Consider the following 22,599-nt stretch of genomic DNA (forward strand, 5'->3'; position numbering starts at 1 on the left):
ATCGGCTGGTCAAAGGCGGGTTTAGCCTAACTCGGCAGGGGCAAGCCGTGCCCCTCGCGCACCACTCTCTCTAGAGGGCACTGCGAGGTTGCTCCGGGGAGGGAGACCGCAGGAACCCCTTCCCCAAAGCTCCCACCGCGGGTGCCCGGCGCGGCGGAGCTCCCTTCCCTCCCGCACCGCTCCGGGCGCCCCGCTCCCCGCCCAGACAAAGCCGGGCGGGCAGTCGCGGGAGCCCGGCCCGCCCGCCACCCTTACCTGAGTTACCATTTTCTTTTTCTCCATAAACCAAAATGGGGGAGGCCGGCCGCACGGGAGAGGGAAAATTTTAAAAAAAGAGAAAAAATAAAACTAAATAAAAAAGCAGCAGCCCCGTGGAGGCGGGCGGCGGCGGCGGGTGCCTGCGCTGCGCTGCCTCGCCGGCGCGGTGCTCCCCGAGCCCTTTTTCCTCTCTTTCTTCTCCCGTGTTCCTCCCCTTCTTCCCCCTCCCTCCCCCCCTGCCGCCCCCCCGGCTCAGCCAGATGGCTGCGGGAAGCACCGCCCCGAATGCCGAAGGTAATTAATGCGAGCCGGGGCCGCCCCCGCCGCGCCCCGCCTCGCCCCGCCCGGCTGGGCTCGGCACGGCCAGCCCCCGCCCCAGCGAGGCGCTCCCTCGCCTGCCCGCCGGGACTCCCCACTGCTCCCCGGGAGCCAGGAGGCTCGGCCAAGGCGCAAACGCGAGCTGGAAACAAAAGCGAAGGTGGTGGCCCCGTGCAGCTCCGGTCCCGGCCGGCAGAACCTCACGGCCGGCCCGAGCTCCTCTGTACCTACCATTCCCAGCGCCCCAGGCCTCCCCCGCCTGGACCTCAGCAGGCGGGAGAGAGCATCTCCCGGCTGGAGGATGCTGGAGAAATAGCTGTCAGTTTTGAACAGACCTCCCTCCTGCCACAAAAGGGAGAACGCGTGGGTTACACGATGTGTTGGCTGAACCGGAAGCAGTATCCGTGCCAGGCTCTGCATTTCTATCATCATAAAACCTGGAGACCGCTGGATTCCTTCCCAGCTTGCTTTTTTCCCTCCCATTTATCTTCAGCAAGCATCTGGCCCTGAGCACCTGAGCACGCCACGGTTGACAGCATCTGTTCTCTCAGCGACCCCGTAAAACAGAGTGATACATTGCTGCCCCATTTGCCAGACGGGATCTGAGATGCTCTGATTGATTTTTCCCAACATTGCACCCATGGAAACCCACAGACAGGGCTGAGCGCAGGTCTGCCAATCCCACAGTTAGACAAGAATGCTAAGTACTGATGCTCCAGTGCTCATGACGCAGAGATAAAACCAGCTCAGGCAAGTTGTGCTTCTGATATATCTCTTCTTGACACCTGGTACTCAAGAGACTCCCCAGGCTTTAGCAGCAAAAAAGCCAAATTACGGTGCAGTAACACCTTGAATCCCCACGTGTTGTTTGCATGAATATGCCCAGTTATAATTTACAAGGGAAAAATAAAGCGCCCAGTGGTTTTGCTTCATGGGCTTCTGCTACAGCACTGATCTCCAGGTAGCCCATGCTGACCCACAATGCTTTTTAGTTTCCCAATTTCACTCGCTGCAAACTGACCTCTGGCTCCCTCCCTTCTTCCTTTCTTTCCCTTGCCCTTTCTCTCCTTATTCAGCAGGCCAGCAGGAGCCATGTGTAACAAGCCAGTCGCTCCCCTGTTGTGAAAAGCAGGAAACCAAGACACCAGAAGCCCTGACATGCCACCAGTGCATGGAGGCAGAGAGCCATGGGCCAGCCACCCAACACAACCAAACCATGGTGTGGGATCCTCTGCGAGGGAGCCAGCCTCCATGGCTGCAGCCCACAGGTCCACGTTTTTCTGTGTTATCTCATCCTCTCTAGTAACTTGCAAGTTACAATATTTACATGCAGTGTTGCAAAACCAGGGAAAGTAGTGGATTTGGTTTTTCACCCCCCTACTACAAATCTGAGATTCTGGAGCACAGTTCTAGGTCAAGTGTAAACTCCATTTAAAAGCAGCAAAAAACCACAGTGACCTCCTTAAACCTTTGACATGACAAAGCACTAGATTTCAGCATTGTGCATCTCATTCATCAGACCTCTGCAAATCACTCAGGATAATCTCCTTATTTTCTCCACCTAAGTACTTTAACTCTTGTGTTCACTCAGTCTTGTCTGTGCATGAGGTAGCACCCTCTTGTGCCAGACCTAGGGCTGTAGCACAGACCTTCTGGTCATCATCCCACTACTGTTAACCAGAATAGCACAATTTCTACTCTATTTCGGCCTTCATCTGAGGATCCTCCAGAAATACTTGCCATCAGAAAGAGCCTTCTAAGGAAAATGAGATGCCCAACTATGCACTGAACCTTCCCTTGCACTGCCTCCCACCACCCAGTTGGTATATCTGCCTTGCTCATATGCCAGCAGAGTGGGAATTCTCTTCAGTGTGATCTACTGCTGGTCTCTCTCTTTCATCTCCATGGTGGACCAGAAAGCATTTCCTGCCTTATGGCTTGGAATATATCCACCTTTGCTCCTGTTGAGCAAGAGAAAACACTCAATTTTCAGTGGATGTGCTCAGGCAACAAGAAATTCAAGTCTGCAAGAGTTCCCACTGCTGCAAAACCACCCAAAATGAACATCTGATAGAGAGTTTCAAAAGCTTAAAATACACCATTTGAAGCATGACCAGACGTGGCAACACACGAGATCTTTGTTGTCTCTGGTTCTACTGGAGCAGAGGAGCAACATCTGATAATGAATTAGGCCTACAAAAAATTGGTGAATCTGTGCAGCTCATCTGTGCCTTCCTCATTCACTGAGGAATGGAGGTTCAGATGTTGCGTCATGGCCATCCAGAATAATTTGGTGGTCCTCCACTTAGCTTCTCCTACGTAAGAATCATGGAACCACTCTTGAACTTACCATGACAGTTTGCCACCCTCTACCTAAGCAAAACCAAAACCCAAACTGCAAATCTTGCTGCTGAAAAGAACAGAGAAGCATGAGCAGAGCTGAAGGCTGGAAGCCTGAAGAACACATAGCTCAGAGCCACAAGATCGCCCCTTCCTACTTACTGCATTTATTCAAAAAGCAATGTATTCAGAACAGTTCTAGATGCCAATACTTAGGAGTTCTTACTGCTTCTCATACATCACAGGCACATATGCATCAAAACTTGTTACTGTGCTGTAGAAGTAGTGTTTTGAAATAAGCATGGGCAAATTTAAGTAGTCTGTCTCTGCAGTGCCACGATACAGCTGATAATCCTCATCATGCCAGGCAAAGCTCCTTGCTCCCACCTGAGCATGTCTGTGACACTTTTATATTCTCTTCTGTGTTTGCACAGATGTACATGATGGTTTCTGATTGGCTCCTACCATTCAAATCCTAATGGGAAAGAAGCTGGAGAAGGATGTTTACGCAGCAGGCCAAAGGACAAGGCTACTGAAATCACACTGATGAGAGCATCGATGAAGAACTAACCTCTAGTTTGACTAAGTAGTCTACATGTACACTCTTAAATACTTGGGTTAGTTTAACACTCATAGAAATCATGAAAGTAGGAAAAGGAGGAGTCCACAAACTCTGCTTTCAGAAAGTTACAGGATATGTTATCCTTTTTTTTTTTTTTTTTTTTTTTTTTTTCTATATTATTTACCACCCTTTGCTACTAAGGGTGGGAAGCAAGCATAGCCTTCAATTTTAACATCTCATTACCTGCATTTCTGTGCTGGCTCAAGTTTAGATGGAGCAAACCTGCCAGCTGGACCAAGGCCAGAGCGAAGAAAAAGAGAGTTTCAAGTGCAAAGAACCAATTTATCAGGAACAAATCTTAACAACCAAAAGACACACTTCTGCTGGTGGATTCTATTCATCTGGGTAATAAAACCCCCGACACAAGGTAACCTAACAAAATACTATTTAGTGGCTATCTGATGTATCTCACTGTAGATAATATTGAACTGGTAGTCTACATTTCACATTTTCTGGATAAACTTGGTGCTTGTAAGGACATGGAGTGCTGACACTGAATAGCCAAGGACTGCCTAGAGAACATCATCTTTCACTTGGCTCCAAAAGTATTTGAGCCTGACCCACACAGCCTCTGTCTTCTCCAAGACTCCACACACTGGGCCAGCAAATGTCACGTGTGCTCCAAATATAGCCCCCTCCCCCAGCAGAGGCTGCAATACAGACTTTGCCCTGAGTGCTGCTCTCAAACCCACCCATTCTTTCACCCTACATATCCTCTCTGGACCTCCAAAAGCAAAAATGTGACAAATGAGATTTTGTCAGAGGTTTTGTGGGTGATTTTGGAGGAGGGAGGAGGAGAATAGGTGAGGAGCTGCTCTGGGTGGCTCAGCATCCCTGTGGGACAGGCTGCAGTCACACGTACAGGTCACATGTGCCCCGACAACACAGTGAGACACACAACAAGACACTAGTTTGCAGAGCACAGCACTGCTGTCAGTTCAACATCCCCTACAAACAAATAAATTATCAAAGAAAAAGGCAAAAAATGTGAACCAGAATACAAAAGTCTCAAACAAGACAAATCTTGGAGTTAAAAAGTATCAAATGGTACTGATCAGGTGCAGGAGCTTCAAAGCCATCTGCAGAGTCTCTAGGCAGAGGCCTGGGACACAAGAAGCCCAACTTGGAAGCAGTGTCCTTCTACAAAACCAGCATGTAAGCGCCAGTTTTGTCCAAACAACACAGAGAGCAAAACTCCTTAAAGTCACCACAGTCCTTTTGCTTACCTGGACAACTGGGTATTGGTAATCCATACAATACACACCATACATAGCCAAAGATCCTCCAGCTAAAGGCCAAATGGACACAGGACTGGAAGCTTCAAATCCGAGTCTCCGTCTTTCAGCCTTGTGGGAAGGACTCTGGCAGCCCTGCGCAGTGCTTGGCTCAGGCCTCTGGGGCCACTCAGGTTGACACTAGCTCAGCTGAAAATAAAAAGGAGCTGCCTGGCTCGGCACGGCTCAGCCCCTCTCTTCTGGGATCCAGCAAGGCAGCGCTCAACCATAGGCGGCGGAGGCTCCTAAAATTAGAAATCCTCTACTGAAAACAGCCCTGCGAGCCTCGACTGAGGAGTGTCCTGCGATTCCCGGGCAGCAAACAGAGCAACTGCCAGGAATAGGGGGACACAGGATCTTTGCAGCCACTGCTGCCAGGGATGGGAGGAAGCAAACAGCATTTAGGATCTGAAAAGAGCATATGTTCTGGGCTCTAGGTGCGTCAGAGGGAACACTCCCAATCCAGGACAGGGAAAAACATATGGGACTGTTCCTCCCCCCACCACCATACCCTTCTTGCTGTCCTCTGCAGGGACAGGTGCTGGGATTAGCATAGTAAAACCCTTTGGTGTCAGAGAAGGAGGGAGGGAGAAGGGAGAAGCCACACTGATATCTCAAATTGAAGGGATCTCTTTCACAAGGGAGTGTGTGCCCGTATCATTTAACGCTTCTCCCTCCCTCCCGAGCTGAGGCAAGCAGGGACAGCTGCTGGAACCGGGGCTGGCGGGGGGAGCTAGGCCCTGGAATGGTCCCCACTGCCCCAGCCTTGGGCCGGTGGGTTGTCCCCCTCAGCTGTTCTAGTCAAACTGGGGGCAGCCAGGGGGATTAACTCTGTCACATGGGACAGCGAGCAGCAGGGAGAAGGGGGCAAGGCTGGGCAGGGCCAGTTGTTGTGCCCATTTTAGGAAGCTCATCCTCCTCATTCCCAGGGAGGAATCTGCTCCCTGACCGACAGGGACAGATGGGGAGCTGCTCGGCCAGCAGGCTCACCCCAGCAGCCTCACATGCCAGCCACATTACCAGACATCCGAGAGTCCGCTGCTGATTCTTAAAAGATACACCATGGCCAGGGGGAGCACTGAGGGGACCTGACCTCCCACAACAAATTGCATGAGATTTCACCCATCACTACAAAAAAAGACACACCAAGTTTTTTGTAGTGATGGGTGGACAGTGGACCAAACCTGGGTTCTCAAAGAGTTAACAGCCTAAGCCCACTAAAGATTGCCACCTTCCTCCAAAGGATAGCAGGGATAAAACCCCTCCCTCTGAGGTTTCAAAAATAAACATGCTACAGTGATCAAACCCAAGAAGGGCTAGCCAAATTTCCCACACACACACCATTTTAAATGCATAAAGTCAGGGAGGTTTTGCATTTCTAATCTTTAACTTTTCTGTAGTACTGCTGTGCACCACTAAACAGCTCCCTCAGCCTAGCGCTAGGGCAGCAGCCTTTCTATTGTCACTCATAATTTCCTCCCCCTCAGAAAGAGTTAAACTTGAGATTTACTTTTCCTCAGGAGATAAATATGTGGATCATTATCTAGTACAATGTGCATGCACAAATCTTTGTCATTCAGGTAAGGGGTGCCTAATCCACAGCCCTCCAACCCACTCAGCCCAGCAGGACAGCTCTTGGCTCATCCTCTGCTCCCACTGCCCTTTCTTTCTGAGAGCCTCAGAAAAGGACAGCTAGGAGCTGGGTGAGTGCTTATAGCAGCTGTTGCCCACTCTCATCATCTTTCCTAGAGCCACAGGGCCACTCCTTCCTTACAAAAGGAGCATGACCAATTTGGGGAGGATAAAGCATGACATTTTCTACATCTAAGATAAATAAATAAATTAATAAAGTTTCTAGAGCCATTGTTTCTGTGTGAAGATTTGCACAGACAAAGAAATTAGTTGCCCATAAATGGGAAAGCAGCTTATGTTTCTAGATCTCTCCACTGGGGAAAAAGGATGAGGCTCCCACAATGAACTTCCATCTCATTCTGCCTTTGGCCCATTTATTTCACCCCAAACAGACACCAAACAGCTTTCGGGAGCTCATCATTATGCCTCTTCCTCCTCACCATTATGCCCCCACCTCCTCACCAGAGGGCTTTTTTGGCTACCTCTCAGCACTCCCTGCATGCCCTGCCTGGGGGCACAGATAGTATCTGGTTTCCTCTGAACCACTTTTTTATTTCCTTCTCTTTTCTGTAACTACATGTTCAAAAGGTGCCTGCCCTTCATTCTTTTGCATAGCTCATTACTATGCACTCAAGCAATTTTGTATCTCCAATAAAATCTTTTTATTAAAAGGCATTAATTTATACAAACCCTAAGTCTTTTCCACAGCATGTTTTTGCTACTTCATATTAATGCCCCAGGTTTTAAAAGCAAATCCCTAAGTTAAAAACCTTACATTTATTTCAAAATCCAGTTCTTGTCATTTCCAACCAGGCCTCAGGGGAATAAAACATTTCCAAATCCTAGTACAGATATCTTCCTATCTATAAATACCCATCAAATGGGCAAAACAAAACAAGGAAGGGGAGTATCACCTAAGCTCCTCTGCTGTTTTAACTACAGATCCAATAAAACTGCCATGCTTTAAAGTTTTTTATGCAAGCTTAAATAATGTGACTTAACCAGCATAAAGACATTTGGATGATACTTAGGTAAAAAAAGCATCACACTCTTTGAGTCCCTCAGGTAATTAAATGACAAAAGCCAGTTTTAAACTCATATGTGCCAAGGTGCACACAGCAGGACTTCACTGACCAGTAATAAACTACTGAATTTTCTGCAAGACTGGCCACAGGGGCTTGGTTTACTACTGCACACTGACTTGCAACAAATATTAGTCAAATAATTCTGTTTTGAGATAATAGTCCATTATTACATTACATTACTTACATTACCATGCAACCTACTATGCCTATGCATTTCCAGTAACACAAGTTAGGTGAGGTAACTGTTATAAAATCATAGCCTTGTTCCTGCAGATGCCTACATATATGAATAATATTAAATTTACAGAACTATGAAGACTGGAAAAGATCTCCTGACACACAGAATCAGATCAACTGTTATCACACATCATCATCTTAACTTTTCATAAAATGTATGACACTGTATCTTAGAGTTGGGTTTTACAGCTACACTGCCCCAGCCAAAAGGCTGCTCTAGAATATCTGGGATTTGAGTTCTCCAGCTTAATGCTATTCCTGAGCAATTTCTGTCTTTCCTTTGTTCTTGTGCCATACTGTCCTACGGCTTAGCCATCTTTTCTCTTTCCCTAACAATTAACCTTCCCCATGTATTCCCTCTCTAACCATCCAAACAGGCAGCTGTTCCAGTCTTCTGTCACATGACAGGCTGGCTATTCCCCAACCCGTAGAAGTATGTTCTTGCACCTGATCTAGCCTGTGCTCATCTTTATTTTTAAAGACATCACCCAGAACAACATCAGCTCTGTTTCACATTTCCAGCACTAAACTGCATCTTCTCTAGATCTAGATCTACAGCATCAGATGCTGTAGAACCTGCCTATAGTAAAAGACATCATCCTACTATGTAAAACACACATTATCAAGGTAAAAAAACTGGTTATCTTAAAAACAGACAGGCTGATAAGGCACAACCTAGTTTTAATGTATTTATGTTGCCTTTTATCACATTCTTTATTTGTATCCAAGCCTTTAATTAATATTTGTGCGCCAGCATGCAGCTGAGGCTAGGTCTGTATTTACTCAGATCATTCCCCACCAGCAGTAGGTCTATTCCACTTCCTGTTCTCCAAACATATGACAGCACTCCTATTTGACAAATTAAAAGTTCTATCATATCTGCAACTGCATGAACCAGTTCTTTCACTCTCAGGAATAGGCACCCCCCTTTCCCCAGGCAACCCTGCTTCTCAGCCCAGCCTACCTGCACTAACTAGGATCTTTGAAATGTCCAGTGTGGTTGCTTCTACAATGGGTTCATGCCCATTACCAATACTGCCCTTGCTCCCAAGATCAACTCTACTTAAAACAACAAAGACTGATTCAATTCTGTGACAAGAGCATCCTCATTAACTACCCTATCCTCAAAATTAAGTGGCCCCACCTCCTCCCTTCTCTCTAATTGTATATAGAGAAACTGTCACCCATTTCCTTAGCAACACTTTTAAGGTTTAATTCAGCCTGATTTTTGGCAGTTCTTATTTCATCCCTACTGATTTTAAAGGCACAGCAATCTCTGCTGATACATTCACTTTTGTAAATTTGCTTCTTTTCTCACCTAACAGCCTTTATAAGGTTAGGCTAAAGCTTCTTCTTAGAGGATCTCCCCCTTTACATATACCATCACTAATTTGTATCCAAAGTGCCTCTAAAAAAAGAAATGAAAAAAACAATCCCAACCAATCAAAAAAAGCCCACCAACCCCAAACCACACCATTCAGGGCTGACTTCATTAAATATATTGCTTCATGTATCAAAGCTTATATCATGATCATCCCATCCTAAAGTGATAGAGATGGAGGCTCCTAAACAGCTTGTTTTCCTGTAACAGTCACAGCACCAATAATCCACTCACTGCGTCAACAACAGGTGATGATGCTACAATGACAAAATCTTCTGATCTGATTAATATTAGCAGCATTTGTTCTCCAAGCAGTATCTGAGGAATTAAAGTTTCTCATACTAATATTTATATCTCTAATGGTGCTGGGAATAGTATAATTTTCAAGCCTCAAGTTTCTATCTGAATCCAATCCTATGAGGGATTACAGCAGACTCACAGTACTTCCCCTGGGACCTCTTTTACCATTCTTCCCCACATCAATTTGACCAGAAACAAATCCTACATTATCAGTATTACTCTGCTTTCTTCTTTACAGTCTACTGCATACAATATAGCCTATCACCTTTTACATCTACCCTATCTCAACCACACAATCTTGAATGCATGTTAAAGCCATGATTACTATTCTTGCAGATTGGTATTATCCCTGTGATATCCAGTTTCATGTTCTGCACCAGTAGCTCTGGTTCCTCTATTTGTTATTTTGAATGCCAGAAATCTACCAAAAAAAAAAAAACAACACCATCCTGTGATGTATGTGCATTTATTGATCACATAGCTCCCAACTCTCTCAGCTATCACCCATCTAGTTACTGCTAACCTTAATCTTTTAGTAACATTTAATTTTGTTTTTTCCAACTCCTACCTACCCATCACTCTTTCTAGACATACTGTTTTACATGCCACTATAGCAGCATTTACCTAATTTTCCCCTTTATGTGTACTAAGCAAGTCATGGAGATTACACAAGTTCTTCCCTGTGTTCTCAAAACCCAATACTTTGCTTCACATGCACTGCTCTCTTTGATGTCTGGAGACAGAGGAATATTTTTGGGAAATGCCAGGACCACAGCCCTGGGCTTTGCTTTGCCTGCTTTGTTCAGACTGTTTATAGCAAGCATACTAAGTTACAATTACAAGTACAGCTATAAGAACATAATATAGCCATAGTCTCATGATTGTTGAAGTGCAGCCACGGAAGTTCCAGACACTTACCACTTTTTTTTTTCCTTAATTGCTAAAAACTGTGGTACTGTGGGGACACAGTAATACAGCATGGAATCTGAGATATTTCCACGATTTATAGCCATTACCCCACATTGATCTTTACCAAGGAATTACACCAACAGTTTCATTTTATAAACTACATTTATAAATCTTCTGCATAATTTTCTGGTCTCCAGACAAATTAATCCAAGCCTTATCTAGTTACTCCCACTAAAGAGCTCTTACCTCTGCTGAATCTAACTCTTCATCGCTAGAAGCCTGGCTGATGCTCTTCCTCTCACCCACCAAAAATGGCATCTTTAACAATTAGCCAATCACTACATCTGCTAAACTGGGTCATCAGGGATCTGATGAGCAGCTTACAATATGTCTCTGCTTTTTAAAAACTGATGTAAATGTAGGAAACATGCCAGCAAGCAAGGATGCATTTTCTGGCTGGGTATGTACTGATTTCCATAGCAGCTAAATAGATCAAGCAGCTCAGCCAGTTCATGCTAGTGTTAGACAAACAGCACCAAGATTACATCAACAGAGCTACAAGAGATTCTCATTTTGCACCAAAGCAGGTCCCATGCCCTGAGCACAAAGATGGTTTTTTCTCACTCCAGGTGAGAACTTATACTCAGGGGAAAGTCCCCATTCCTCTTTCTAGGTCTACATTTATTGCTTGTTTGCTGATATGGATATAATGTTTTTCAAAGAGCTGCATGATTTTCCTTTTTCTTCACACATTTAATATCACCAATGACTAGAAAATTTACTTATGGTCTAGGTATTATTTTGACCCTGGAATCATACGAGATTCAAGTGGCGAGGACATAAATGTAAGCAGAGCACACAAAGGAAAGCTCAATATTCTGAAATGGCATGCAGAAGCAAACATAACACATGGTTGACTGCAGAAACAGGATTTTCCCCACATTTCAGAAACCTGCCAGTTTTACATAGATGTCCTGATCTCAAGAGCAAGAAGATTTGGTGGTGGTGGATCAGCTCTGCAGGTGAGTAAATAACTCAGCACCCAGCCAGTGCCTTCTCTGCAAGTGAAACATGCTAAGCAGGTAAATGTCATAGACCAGGAACTAGATGCATTAAAGCAGAAATAAAACCAGCAGTTCTGGGGTATGTGGAGTAGCAGCAAACCAAAGTATGTTAGATTAGCAAAATAAGGATATCACAGGAAAGAATTTGAATGGGTTGGTAAAGCCATAGGAGCTATTTCTTGCCTGAAACCCTATCTGATTAGTTAGTGTACTGAATTCTCATGTTCAATAGGATTAATAGTTCAAAACCACATTAGCACAAATGAAATTACCAAAAATACACTTTGAATCCAAGGAAAGTAAAAGCCCCCTGGCAAAAGAGCCAAGGAACCCAAAGCTAAAGAAAGCAGCAAAAACGTAAAGCAGCAAGGACTGCCCCATCCTACCCACTAGTTCTGCCAAATACCTCAAGCAGATAGCAGAACTTCAGTCATTACACATCCAGTTCTCATGGAGAAAACACACAATTAAAGAAAAAAAAAATGGAGAGAGAAAAATTCCAAATATAGCACTTAATAAAACTGGAGCTCTGAAATAGCTCCTGGTCATGTCTTTTCTCCTCCAAGTGCCAGAGAGCTCCCTTTTCCATCTTCTTCTACAACACATTCTCCATTTGCAAGGCAATTTACTTAAGGGTGATAGAGTTTGTTTGCATGTGCCACTACCACTCCAACCAAGCTCTGTAGTCCAGAAACTGATCTAAAGTGGCTTAACAGCAGAAACCACGCACACTCCAAACTGTGGACATAAGATACCTGCATCCTGTTACTGCCCTTAGGTCTTCACTGCATCATCTACACGTAGATGTTAAATATTAATGGTTTGTCTAGACTGGAAAACGAGAATAGTTTTTAAACAATTACAAATACACAACATAAGAGGAAAACAGGTCAGAATTAAAAGTTATTATTTCTTAACTACCACTTATTTTCAAAGCCTCAACGAACTCTGCTTTAGTGAAGGACATGGAAAAAGGAGGCAGAACAATGATACAAAGTCAGTCTGCTAAAGGAGCACATTGCTAGACCTCTGTCTGCTGGGCAATTGGCACTTTTTGTTTTGTTTAGGCATCTTACAGCCATCCAGTAGAATGGTAACAATAGCAAACTCCAGAAACATATATACCAAAGGGGACTCAAGAAATCATAAGCTGGGATCTTTCTCAACCAGAAACCAAACTCTTCCAATACCCAGCCTACACTCTCACAGCGGTCAAGAGAGACAAACACTCTTGATCCTAAAGTTAAGGCTTCTGTAGGCAGTGTCTTCCTTAAGCTGGAAGTACAGATCCTGCCCAGATAACTTCAGCTGCCAGACAAGAACTCAAGTTAATTCAGGTGAAATTTAGATTGCCCAAAGTCTACCTCTTAAACTACTACAAAGGAAAAATGTAATGCAATGATGAACACTCATATGAAGTTTGAAAAATCCCGTCAAAAGACTGCGTTCCCAGAACTGAGTTTTATTCACGACACTAACAAGCTGGCTCTCATCAAGGCAGCTTTAACAGAACAATAACTCACAAGAATCTATTAGTGATTAAGTTGCAAAATGAATCTGCCAGTAATCTTGATACACCAGCAGCACATAGAAGACACAATTTCGGCTTTCTACCCCAATCCCATGCTTTACATGCATTACAGAACATGTTTCAATTATAAAATCTTGAGACAACTCCAGAATACCTGAATACAACATGCATCAAGTCCAGAAGAAGCTTCTGAAACCAGACGGGCTCCATCCTCTTAGTTGGCATGGTACAGTATATGGCACAATATAACAGGGGAAAAAGAAAGTATACACAGACTTCCCAGAAAAAATTATGTGGGTCTCAGGTCTGGGCCTTTTTTCAAGGAGAATTCTAAATACTTGGCAATGCTTTAGAAACCAAATAAGTATACTTCTGGGCTAAGGCACTTGGTAATGAAGGTGATCGTATCACAGCTTTCTTTATGGACCATTTATATATGCACTGATCTTGATAATGCTGCGTGTCCATCAAAATGCTTTTTGCTCATTACATGAGAAACAAAAAGGTGTCCAGATGCAGAATTTCAACATCAAAGAAGACAAGGAGTTTTCTCTTGCTAGTTTAGATATTACATGACAGTCACGCTGCCTTTGTATATTCCTTTGGGGACAGTGGACAAAGAGGAAGCAAAAAGAATAGATTGGAGGTAGTATTCCTTCACTTCAGAGGCTGTTTCAGAATGTCAGTCAGAGAAAAGCTTTGCCCATTCTGTCTCTCACAGTCCCACCTGTTTTTTCACTTAACAAGCAGCAGCAGTTCAATTAGTTGATCCTTAAGGGGACAACAGGGAGATCCAAAAAGAAAGATTTGACTCTTCTAGAAATAGAGCAGCTTAAGTCTGAGCATTTCTTTAGATCTATGCTAAGCCTACAAAAATTAAGGTTAATTCCTTAATTAAAGAACCACCTTCCTAAGAATAAATATTATTAAAAGTCACCAGATGGTAGTATCAGACATACTCTCACCAAGTATTTTTAATTGAATGAATCACAACCTAGGGCTGGACCACACTGACAATTCCCCTGTAGTTTAAGCACAGTTCTGCCATTACCTCAGACCCACCAGCAAGTGGCCACGTGGGGCTGTTGGAAATGCCACATGCATTCTCAATCTTATCCCAGCAAACGACTCATGGGATAAGCCACTTCCAACAAGGGTTTGAGCCAACACATTCTACCCCACCTTTGCCTGGGGTGAAGGGAGAACATCATCAACCACTGCAGAGCATTTCAGAACATGGCTGTGTGTCTTACTCATCTAGCTGAGCACTTGCTTCCCAGCAGAGACGGTTTTGGTATGGACTTTCCTCCCCACCTCGCCTCCCAGCTTATCAAATTGCCTCCACGTGACAAGCTAAAATAGAATAAGGTACTTGTTTCCAAGTTAACGAGTGGCCACACAATAAATTATGCTAGTATGAACTTAAATTTATCCCTACTTTAGAGTGGTACGGCTTCTCAGCTACACAAACAAAAGCAGAATTTGGGGGAAAGGTGGAAAGGTTTTCTAGGACAGTATTCTCCTGTTCCAACACAGGAGTAAAGCACTCCTTGCCCAGCTTGGTGCAATAAGAACAGCAGAGCAACTGCCCACACCCTGTAACTGTGTAAGCAAAAGGCAAAACACATCAAAAATACTAAACAAAATTCTTAATTTAATCAATAGAGAGAAATGAAGAGGCAGTGCTGTCTATGTGTGATAGCTGAGTTTGAGACTGTATTACTGGCAGGAACTGAGGAATTGGAGAACATTGTGCAAGCAGGACCTTTAGCTGCCACAACAGCAAGTTACCAAATAAATCTCAGGAAGTCATCTGGAAACAGTTCCAGTACAACAATATACAAAATATGACACTTTCAGCATAACTCTGCAAAGATAATTTCATGATAGAATTACATCTGTCCATTAATTTCTGCAGGCCTCAGTTCAAAATCTTGCCCACCTGCTCAGCTTTTGATGATGAATCCTGTTTTTTCCCCATTCCCATTGAAAAAAATTTAAAAATTCCAAAGTCAGGCAACTCAAAAGAGATTCAGCCATAAGTGCTGCAGTTAAGATTTTGGTGCATTTTCTGAGTGCACAGAAGGGATCCAGAAATAGCATGCAAAGCTGAGGTCTGGCAAAAATTATGCCGTTTACCCTGAAAGAGGAGAGTCAAGACAGGCTAAATGAATGGTGACAGCAGCAAGTCATGCTTTAATGTAGGAGGAGGACCCCAGGGACTACTTATCTGGAGGCAGAGGTGCTAGCTATTGCTGTGTCCCTTCTCCAGTGCTTTGAGTGGAGAAGTGTAAGGCTGTGGTAGAGAACAGAAAGAGGTATGTTAAGACTATACCAGCTTAGAGACAAGAAGTAGTCTGCACATCACTTTCTGCCTCAGACTAAGACAAAAATATAAAAGGCAGCAAACAGCTAGATTTTGACTGGGATTTTTGAAATCTATCTAGTTTTGAGAAAGCAGGAGAGAGAAAAATTCTGGAAATCTTTTTATTCTCACAGAGACTCCCAGGACACGAACATAGAGGTCTGCCATGGGCACGTAAAAGAACTGCCACCCACACTTCTCCCCAGGAGCCAGAAGAACAGAATAAAGGCCAACATGGCTCAGTCCAAAGATCTTTCCTGCAAGCTAGTTTCAACTCCCAGCAAGTTCTAAAACAAGCCACAGCAGCTGAAATCCCTAGACAACAACGACTGAAAGCTTGCTCTGGTTCCACTATACAATCAAGATACCAGCTCATCCATCAGCTTTCTGTGACCTCTACCAAAAAAAAAAAAAAAAACCACACCAAAAAAAAACACCAAAAAAAAACCAAAAACAAACAAACCCCAAAAAAAACCAAAAAAAACCCCCATGAAATCACTCATGTTCATTCACCCTAATCTGCCACGCTATCTCACGCTCTGCATTCTCTGTCCCAAAACCACTATGCCATACAGATGGTTTCCTGGCTCCCATGAAAACCCCTATCTCTGCCTTCTCTCACTACCAAGAAATCTCCACCAAATTCTTGGCTTCTGTTCTCTGCACAACTCTCCAGTTACTCTGCAGTGGGACTACTCTCACTTTGTGGTAACAGGACTACTAAGGCAAAAATTAACTGCAACCCCTCTGCATTATCAGCTGGGATATCAGCAGCACTCAACCTTCAGCCTCTGTGGCTTTACAGGTCTCTTAGCATGAATTTAAAAGAGCCACTTATCTCAGGCTAGAGATTCATGCTAGGCCAGAATTAAAGTAGGGCAATACTTAAGCTGCATCTCAAGCTCACATTGAAATGAAGCAAAATCAGCAACTTCAAGCTCTGAAGGGGCACAGCAGGCACACTCCTGCAACTGTTCTGAACTAGACAGCTTCTGAGACACTTGTGAGAATCTTAAAAATCTAATACAGCTCAACAGTATGCAACCTGTTTCAGCAGGCAGATCCAGCTACAGCATCATCTTTCACATACATTACCAGGTTCTCAGAACAGTGCTGAGAATGAGACCCTATTCTGCAGCATAGGAACTCAGTAGATGTGCAAACACTGTAGGAAGCAAATTCAGAATGACAGACTGCCAACACCTCTGGGGAAATAGAAGAAAAACCATCACTGCCACCCAAATGCCCCAAGATTGTCAGCAACAGAACAGGAAAAGGCGTAACTGCCATCAAGACAAAAACATAGAAAATGACAGTCACTTTTCAAAAGGAAAAACACCCATGTTTTCTTCACATTCTCTTCCTGGCTTACCCTCTTTGTAATTATGGGACAGAGGTAACAATAGCCACCAAAAGTCCAGCTGTCACATTTTGATAATTCAGTGAATGCCCACACAGATCTAATTACCTCAGCCAGTCTACATGCCTAAGACCTCATGTGGCCATGGCCATTCCTCAGCTTTGCCCTGACAGAAGTTTGGAGAGTGGAAGCAACAGCAGTGCTAGATGATCAGATATTTTTTAGAGTGACCAAGGTTAAAGTATAGGGACAAGAAGAAGGGAAACAGCTGCTCTAGACCTAGAGACAGCAGAATGCTTTAAAACCTAGAGAAATAATTAAACGAACTAATGAGCCATAGTTAGCAAAGGAACCACAGGTCAAGGCAGATACAATTCCTTAGTGGGGGGAGAGGTGAAGAAGGGGAGAAGCCTTACCATATTGGGACAGAGAGGAACTAAGTTAGCAGCTCCACATCAGAGCTGTGGCAAGAAGAGGAAAAAGGGATATATCAAGACAAGAGGTGATTTATTCTGAAGTTTCAGGGCTGGAATAAGCAGCAGATGATGAACAAAAGGAAATGTCTGTGGTGGATCCACACAGGAGACAGAAGTGGAATGGCAATGCCACAGGGTTTGTTTTGTTACTGCTTTTGTTTGTTTTAAAAGGAAGCTAATAGAAAAACACCAGCAGCTTAAAATGCTCCAAGCATACAGCCTGCCACTCCTCCTAGGTTATAACAAAAATTCCTGCCTTGTAATGAGAAGAGCTTCTTGGGATCCAGCAGCCCTCCGACTCCTCGCCCCCAGCTGGGGGGCCGAGGGGGTTCCCGTATCAGCGGCTCGGCAGCACGGAGCTCCCCACGCTGGCACCGGCCGCCTGCCCAATTCAGACCTGTAATCTCCCTCGACTTTGATTTAATGCAGCAATTACTGGTAATGTGGTTTGAAGGAGATAAATGCCCAGTACAGGGCTGGCTGGCACTGACGCTCATTTCGCTCATGATGCAAGAACAGTTTTAATTAAAATCCCCTTTATGATAAAGGAGCTGCTTGACTGGATGTTTCTGTGCAGCCCTGATACGGAGCCTCCTCCAAAGCGGATTAGAAATCAAAGTTTCCCTCTTCTCGCTACTGGCAACACACAGAAATAGGGAACACTGTCACCATGTCACCCCTCTACAATTTCCTTAACCCTAGAAGTGCTGGGGAAATGCCTACGCTTCCTTAAAAGCAACTGTTACTTCCTTCTTATGGCTCTAGTGTTTTTCAAAAATGAAGCACAAGGGCTACTTCAATTAGAATAAATGCATCCACAGAGCTCATCCTCTATGATCCAAACCTGGTTTCCCCTCTATCTGGCTTAAAAGGAAATCACCTTGGCTACTTCTACGGCAGACCCATACCTACAGCCTGCATTCTGGCAAGGACAGATATCAGCCCTATAGTGCTCTGGCAAAGTGGTGGGAAATCAGAATTTGGCTGAAAGACTGGAAAAGTAGAAGCTTCTGCTGGGTGAGGCAGAGCTGCATGGACAGGGGAGGAAAAAGGAGCAACACCGCAAGATAAAGGCATAAAATTAGCAGAGCAGTCAAGATCCCAGCACAGACATGTTCCAGAAATGATCTGTCAGCTCTTGATCGAGTTACAGCAAATGTAGGTACAATTTTGGGTTGGTTTTCTTCTTTACACTATAGGAAATAACAGAGATGAATATATTAAGCACTGCTAGTTTCTATTGCAAGTGCCAGGAGCAGATTGTCACAGTGAGAAATTGGCCTTGTGCATTACACAGAAAAGGCAGCACTGGGTTTGGAGGCCTGCAGACAGTGCAATGTGAAGATAAAGAGCCTCAAGTCTGAATGCACATTATTCCTCTCCTCAAGCCACACAAACACACATAAACATAAAAAGATTGATTTAAGCAGCTGGATTTCTCTGTGACCTCCAGAATATATCTGTGGGCCATAGGACTACCTAGGCCCTGACACAGGTTCCAGTCTTCTCTGAGCATGTGCCTCATCATTTGAGCAGTGCTCCACATTCCTTGACATTGTCTTCTTCTCCAATGATGGGACTCTACTCCAAAAACCCTTTTTCTTTAACATAAGAAAACAATTTCAAAGTATCTGTCATGTTCCATGATTCCCCACCCCCTTCAGACAGCATATATCAAACAACAGATGAAACAAAAAGAAAACTCCTGACAGAACCAGGAGGGATTCAGCACAACAGCATAACCAGCTGACTTCACAGGAGACTGACGCAGCAGACACCAGACCACCAAATGCACGGCTATGAATGATGAAACCAGCCTTTAGGAGAACCTTGCTCCTCAACAGGATGAGCAAAGGGTAAAAACACCAGGTCAGAGACAATAACATGAAGATTTTGTGTGGTTTTGCTGGTACACAAAGGGAGAAATGAAACAAAAAAAGGCCTGGTATAATTAACAAGATTAAAGGGGGATTTAGGATCAGGACAGAAAAGCAACGGGCCAGATTGATCCTTACAGGATTAAAGCTGGAATCCTACTAAGAGTCCAGTGGTTGAGAGATCAACACAGTGTAATGGGATTAAATCAACATCAGCTTTTGTTTTTGCAGAACGGAACCTCCAGCGCCTGTATTTTTACTCTTCAGATAAGCAGCAGAAAAGTTGACTGGTACCTACAAACAACCAGGGGCACAAGCATCCAAGCACTTCCCCTTTGGCTCTCTCAGGCAGAAGAGCAATAGGTAATGCCACTTTCAGAAATAAAGAACAAAAAAAATGTGGTTTATTACAAACTGTCCAAAAAGCCAAGAAAGCAGAGGATTTACCAAAGTCTGTGTTCTGGCCAGCCCCACATTAACTGGTATCAAGTGTGATGGGATCACCCCAGGCCTGATGGATGGGGAAAGCAGGAGGACAGTCCCAGCTGCAATCAGACATGCTGCCAATGGGCAATTGGATTTTGATATTGTGTCTTGCCAGCAACGAACAAAGGATGCAGTATACTCTGCAGAACATATCAGCAAACACATTTAAGACAAATTGTCGCATGCCCCCATTGCACAACAATATCCAAGAATTACAAAAGTGAGAAAAGCCTCTTTCAGCACGTATCATTTGCATTACAGCTGGTGCAACACATGCAGGACAGCTGCACTTCTGTTCCCCTGCCCCGAAATTTCCAAAGCTTGTCAGTAATTTGAGTTGGTAGCAAGGGGGAGGGGAAGAGGGAAACAGGACAAGGGTAGATATTCTTTCTAGATATGTAAGCTATTTTTAAAGTTTTTTATTCTTGTAGGAGAGAAAGTTAGGCATGTTTAAATGAGAGGGTATCCATCACCACCACACTTGGCTGAAAAGGGAAGGGGTGTTTATTGCACACCTGTTTGCAACAGCTAAACAGCTGCATTGAAGAGCAACATTCCTTATGCAAGGAAACAGCATTAAAGGATCTCATATTTCCACAGCACTTCTCAGTCCAAAAGGTGTTTAAAAACAGCGGTTGCACACACACTGTATAAACTTCACCCAAACTTCTTCTGCAGAAGAAAATTTTCCCCAGCACTAAAATACAAAAATGCCAATACCACCCATTTCTTAAAAGATGTCACAGTCAGTAGCCTCACCTATGCTGAACAGGCTTCTCCTTTTCAGCTGGTTGGTACAAAAAAAGTAATCGCCATTCCCTGCTCCTCCTCACTCAAGCAGCAGCCAAAATCCCAGTTTAATAAATCGGGGGGAGGGGGAGGGAAAACAGCTGGAACGACTGCTGGATCCAACAGGCCTCAGAGCAAATCTGCTCTGCAGTGCTGCTGAGATGGTCCCCATGGAGATATGCACCCCACTTATGCTGCACCTTCCTGAGAGATATTTTGTCTTTACTCACAAGGCTTCTCCATCCAAAAGGTATGCCATGGATGCAAGGAGACATCACCATCATGATTGAGGGTGGAATGAATAATAAGACCATTACAGCAAAAATGAAAAGTGAAAAAATAGAAACAGGCAGTTCACACTGCACATTTTCTATCTTCTAGCCACGTACACATATTTGAATTCCAGCATTTTTCTGCATTTAAACTTTGTTTCAACACTAGATTACTTATTAAAAAAATGTACAGAGGAGTGTTCTAGTATCATCCTATGCCAGCTCCTTAAATATCATGAATAATAATCCCTAAGAATATCTTAAATTGTCATCTGGTCAAAATATTTTCACTTCATTATTGTCTTATGTCCAAGATTCAATCAGAGTAATGTGTGGGGGACAGCATCTTTCATTTGAGGCAGGAGAAAAACTAACTGCCTTCGCCCTGGATTCAGCTTTAGACCCAAGAACCATCTGGTAAAAAATCAGCCAGCGCATTGTGCAGGCAGTATATTAGTCATGAAACACAGGACTCTGAGAACAATGAAACCTAAATTTAAGGGACAGACGAAGGAAACTTAATTACTTGTTTAAGCTTCTTCACAGCTTTGAGGAATCTAACATTTTTAGCAAAAGAATTTAGCACTGGAGGGCACAAAGCACATCCTCAATGGATTTCTTAATTTTCTGCAAGCCTGTTTTCACTTCCAGTGTGGAACTATCCACTGGTTCACCAGCACAGCTTGCCTCTCCAGTGCATGGCTGAAGGGTAAATCACATTGCCTCGGGCACAGAGTACCATCCACAGCTGTGGTACTGCAGATATAGATTGCAGTTCCCTCTCCAAACTGAAAACTCCATACAGAGAACATTTTTTCTGACCCCTCTACATCACTCAAGCTCCTGCTGTACCCAGTAGCCTTTGCTGAACTATGAAGGGATCTTTTCCAGCTAATTGCATAAGCTGTCCAATCATACTTTTGGTTAAGCATGCACACATACACAGTTGCTACCCTAGTGACTGCTTAGAGATGTGGCAAAAAAGCCACCCCACTTCAGGTCCGCTCAGAGACCTTTCTTTCTAATATCATTGCCATTACCTTGGGGATTTGGACAGCTCTGGCAGACTGGAAAGCTGGGTGGAGAGAAACCTAATGAGGTTCAACAAGGGCAAGTGTAGGGTCCTGCACCTGGGGAGGAATAACCCCAAGTGCCAGTACAGAACCTACTAGAGACCCATTCTGCAGGAAAAGACCTGGAACTCTTGGTGGATGACAACCCGACCATGAGTCAGCAGTGTGCCCTCAGGGCGAGTGGTATCCTGAAATGTACCAGAAAAACTGGCCAGCGGGTCAAGGCAGATCCTCCCCTCCTACCCAGCCCTAGTGAAGCCACACCTGGAGTGCTGTATCCAGTTCTGGGCTCCATATTTCAAGAAAGACAAGGAGATAAGAGGGTTCAGTAGATGCCACAAAGATGATGAGGGGTCAGGACCATCAAGAGAGAGAGATGGTCTCTCAGGAGAGACTGCAGGAGCTGTGCCTGTTTAGTCTGGAGAAGAGACAACTGAGAGAGGATCTCATTAATGAATTTAAATATCTTAAAGGTGAGCACCAAGAGGTTGTTGCTAGATTCTTTTTGCTGGTGCCCAGCAACAGGATGAGGAGCAATGGCCATAAACAAAAACACAAGAAGTTCCACCTCAGGATGAACAAGAACTTCTTTATATTGAGAGTGGCAGAACATTGGAACAGGTTGCCCAGGCTGGTTATGGAGTCTTCCTCTTTGGAGATATTAAAAATCATCTGTACATGTTCCTATGTCACCTACTTTAAGTGATTCTGCATTAGCAGGGGGATTGGAATAGATGATCTCCAGAGGTCCCTTCCAAGTCTAAGGACTCTGATTCTGTAAAAACAGTAAAGTTCCATCTCTAATGGAATTAAGATTAGCAAATAATCACCATGGGAAGTGCAGGAAACACAGATGTTCAGTCTCAAATTGCTATTATCTGCACTCTTCCTCAAGCTTTCAGCTGGAAATCACAAAGGCTGAGGTTTATTCTCTTACGGTTTATTCTATT

The 22,599-nt window shown here is 44.1% G+C and overlaps 1 protein-coding gene across 11 annotated transcripts in view; it reads right to left on the reverse strand.

Annotated features, from left to right (window-relative positions):
* RBFOX2 (RNA binding fox-1 homolog 2) overlaps positions 1–22,599 on the reverse strand; it is a 170,129-nt gene that overhangs the window by 85,861 nt on the left and 61,669 nt on the right. For 3 of the 11 annotated variants that reach the window (XM_021554070.3, XM_021554066.3, XM_021554067.3), the window contains exon 1: positions 808–1,011. The exons of 7 other annotated variants lie outside the window; for them this stretch is intronic. In XM_021554070.3, coding sequence (XP_021409745.2) covers positions 808–1,008 — 201 coding nt within the window. In that variant the 5' untranslated portion in view covers positions 1,009–1,011. Of the gene's footprint in view, positions 1–255; positions 492–807; positions 1,012–22,599 lie in introns of those variants that run through there. One more of the 11 variants, XM_021554076.3, reaches the window with a different exon arrangement.

Source organism: Lonchura striata, chromosome 5 (assembly GCF_046129695.1).
Source record: "Lonchura striata isolate bLonStr1 chromosome 5, bLonStr1.mat, whole genome shotgun sequence".
Taxonomy (NCBI): Eukaryota; Metazoa; Chordata; class Aves; order Passeriformes; family Estrildidae; genus Lonchura; species Lonchura striata.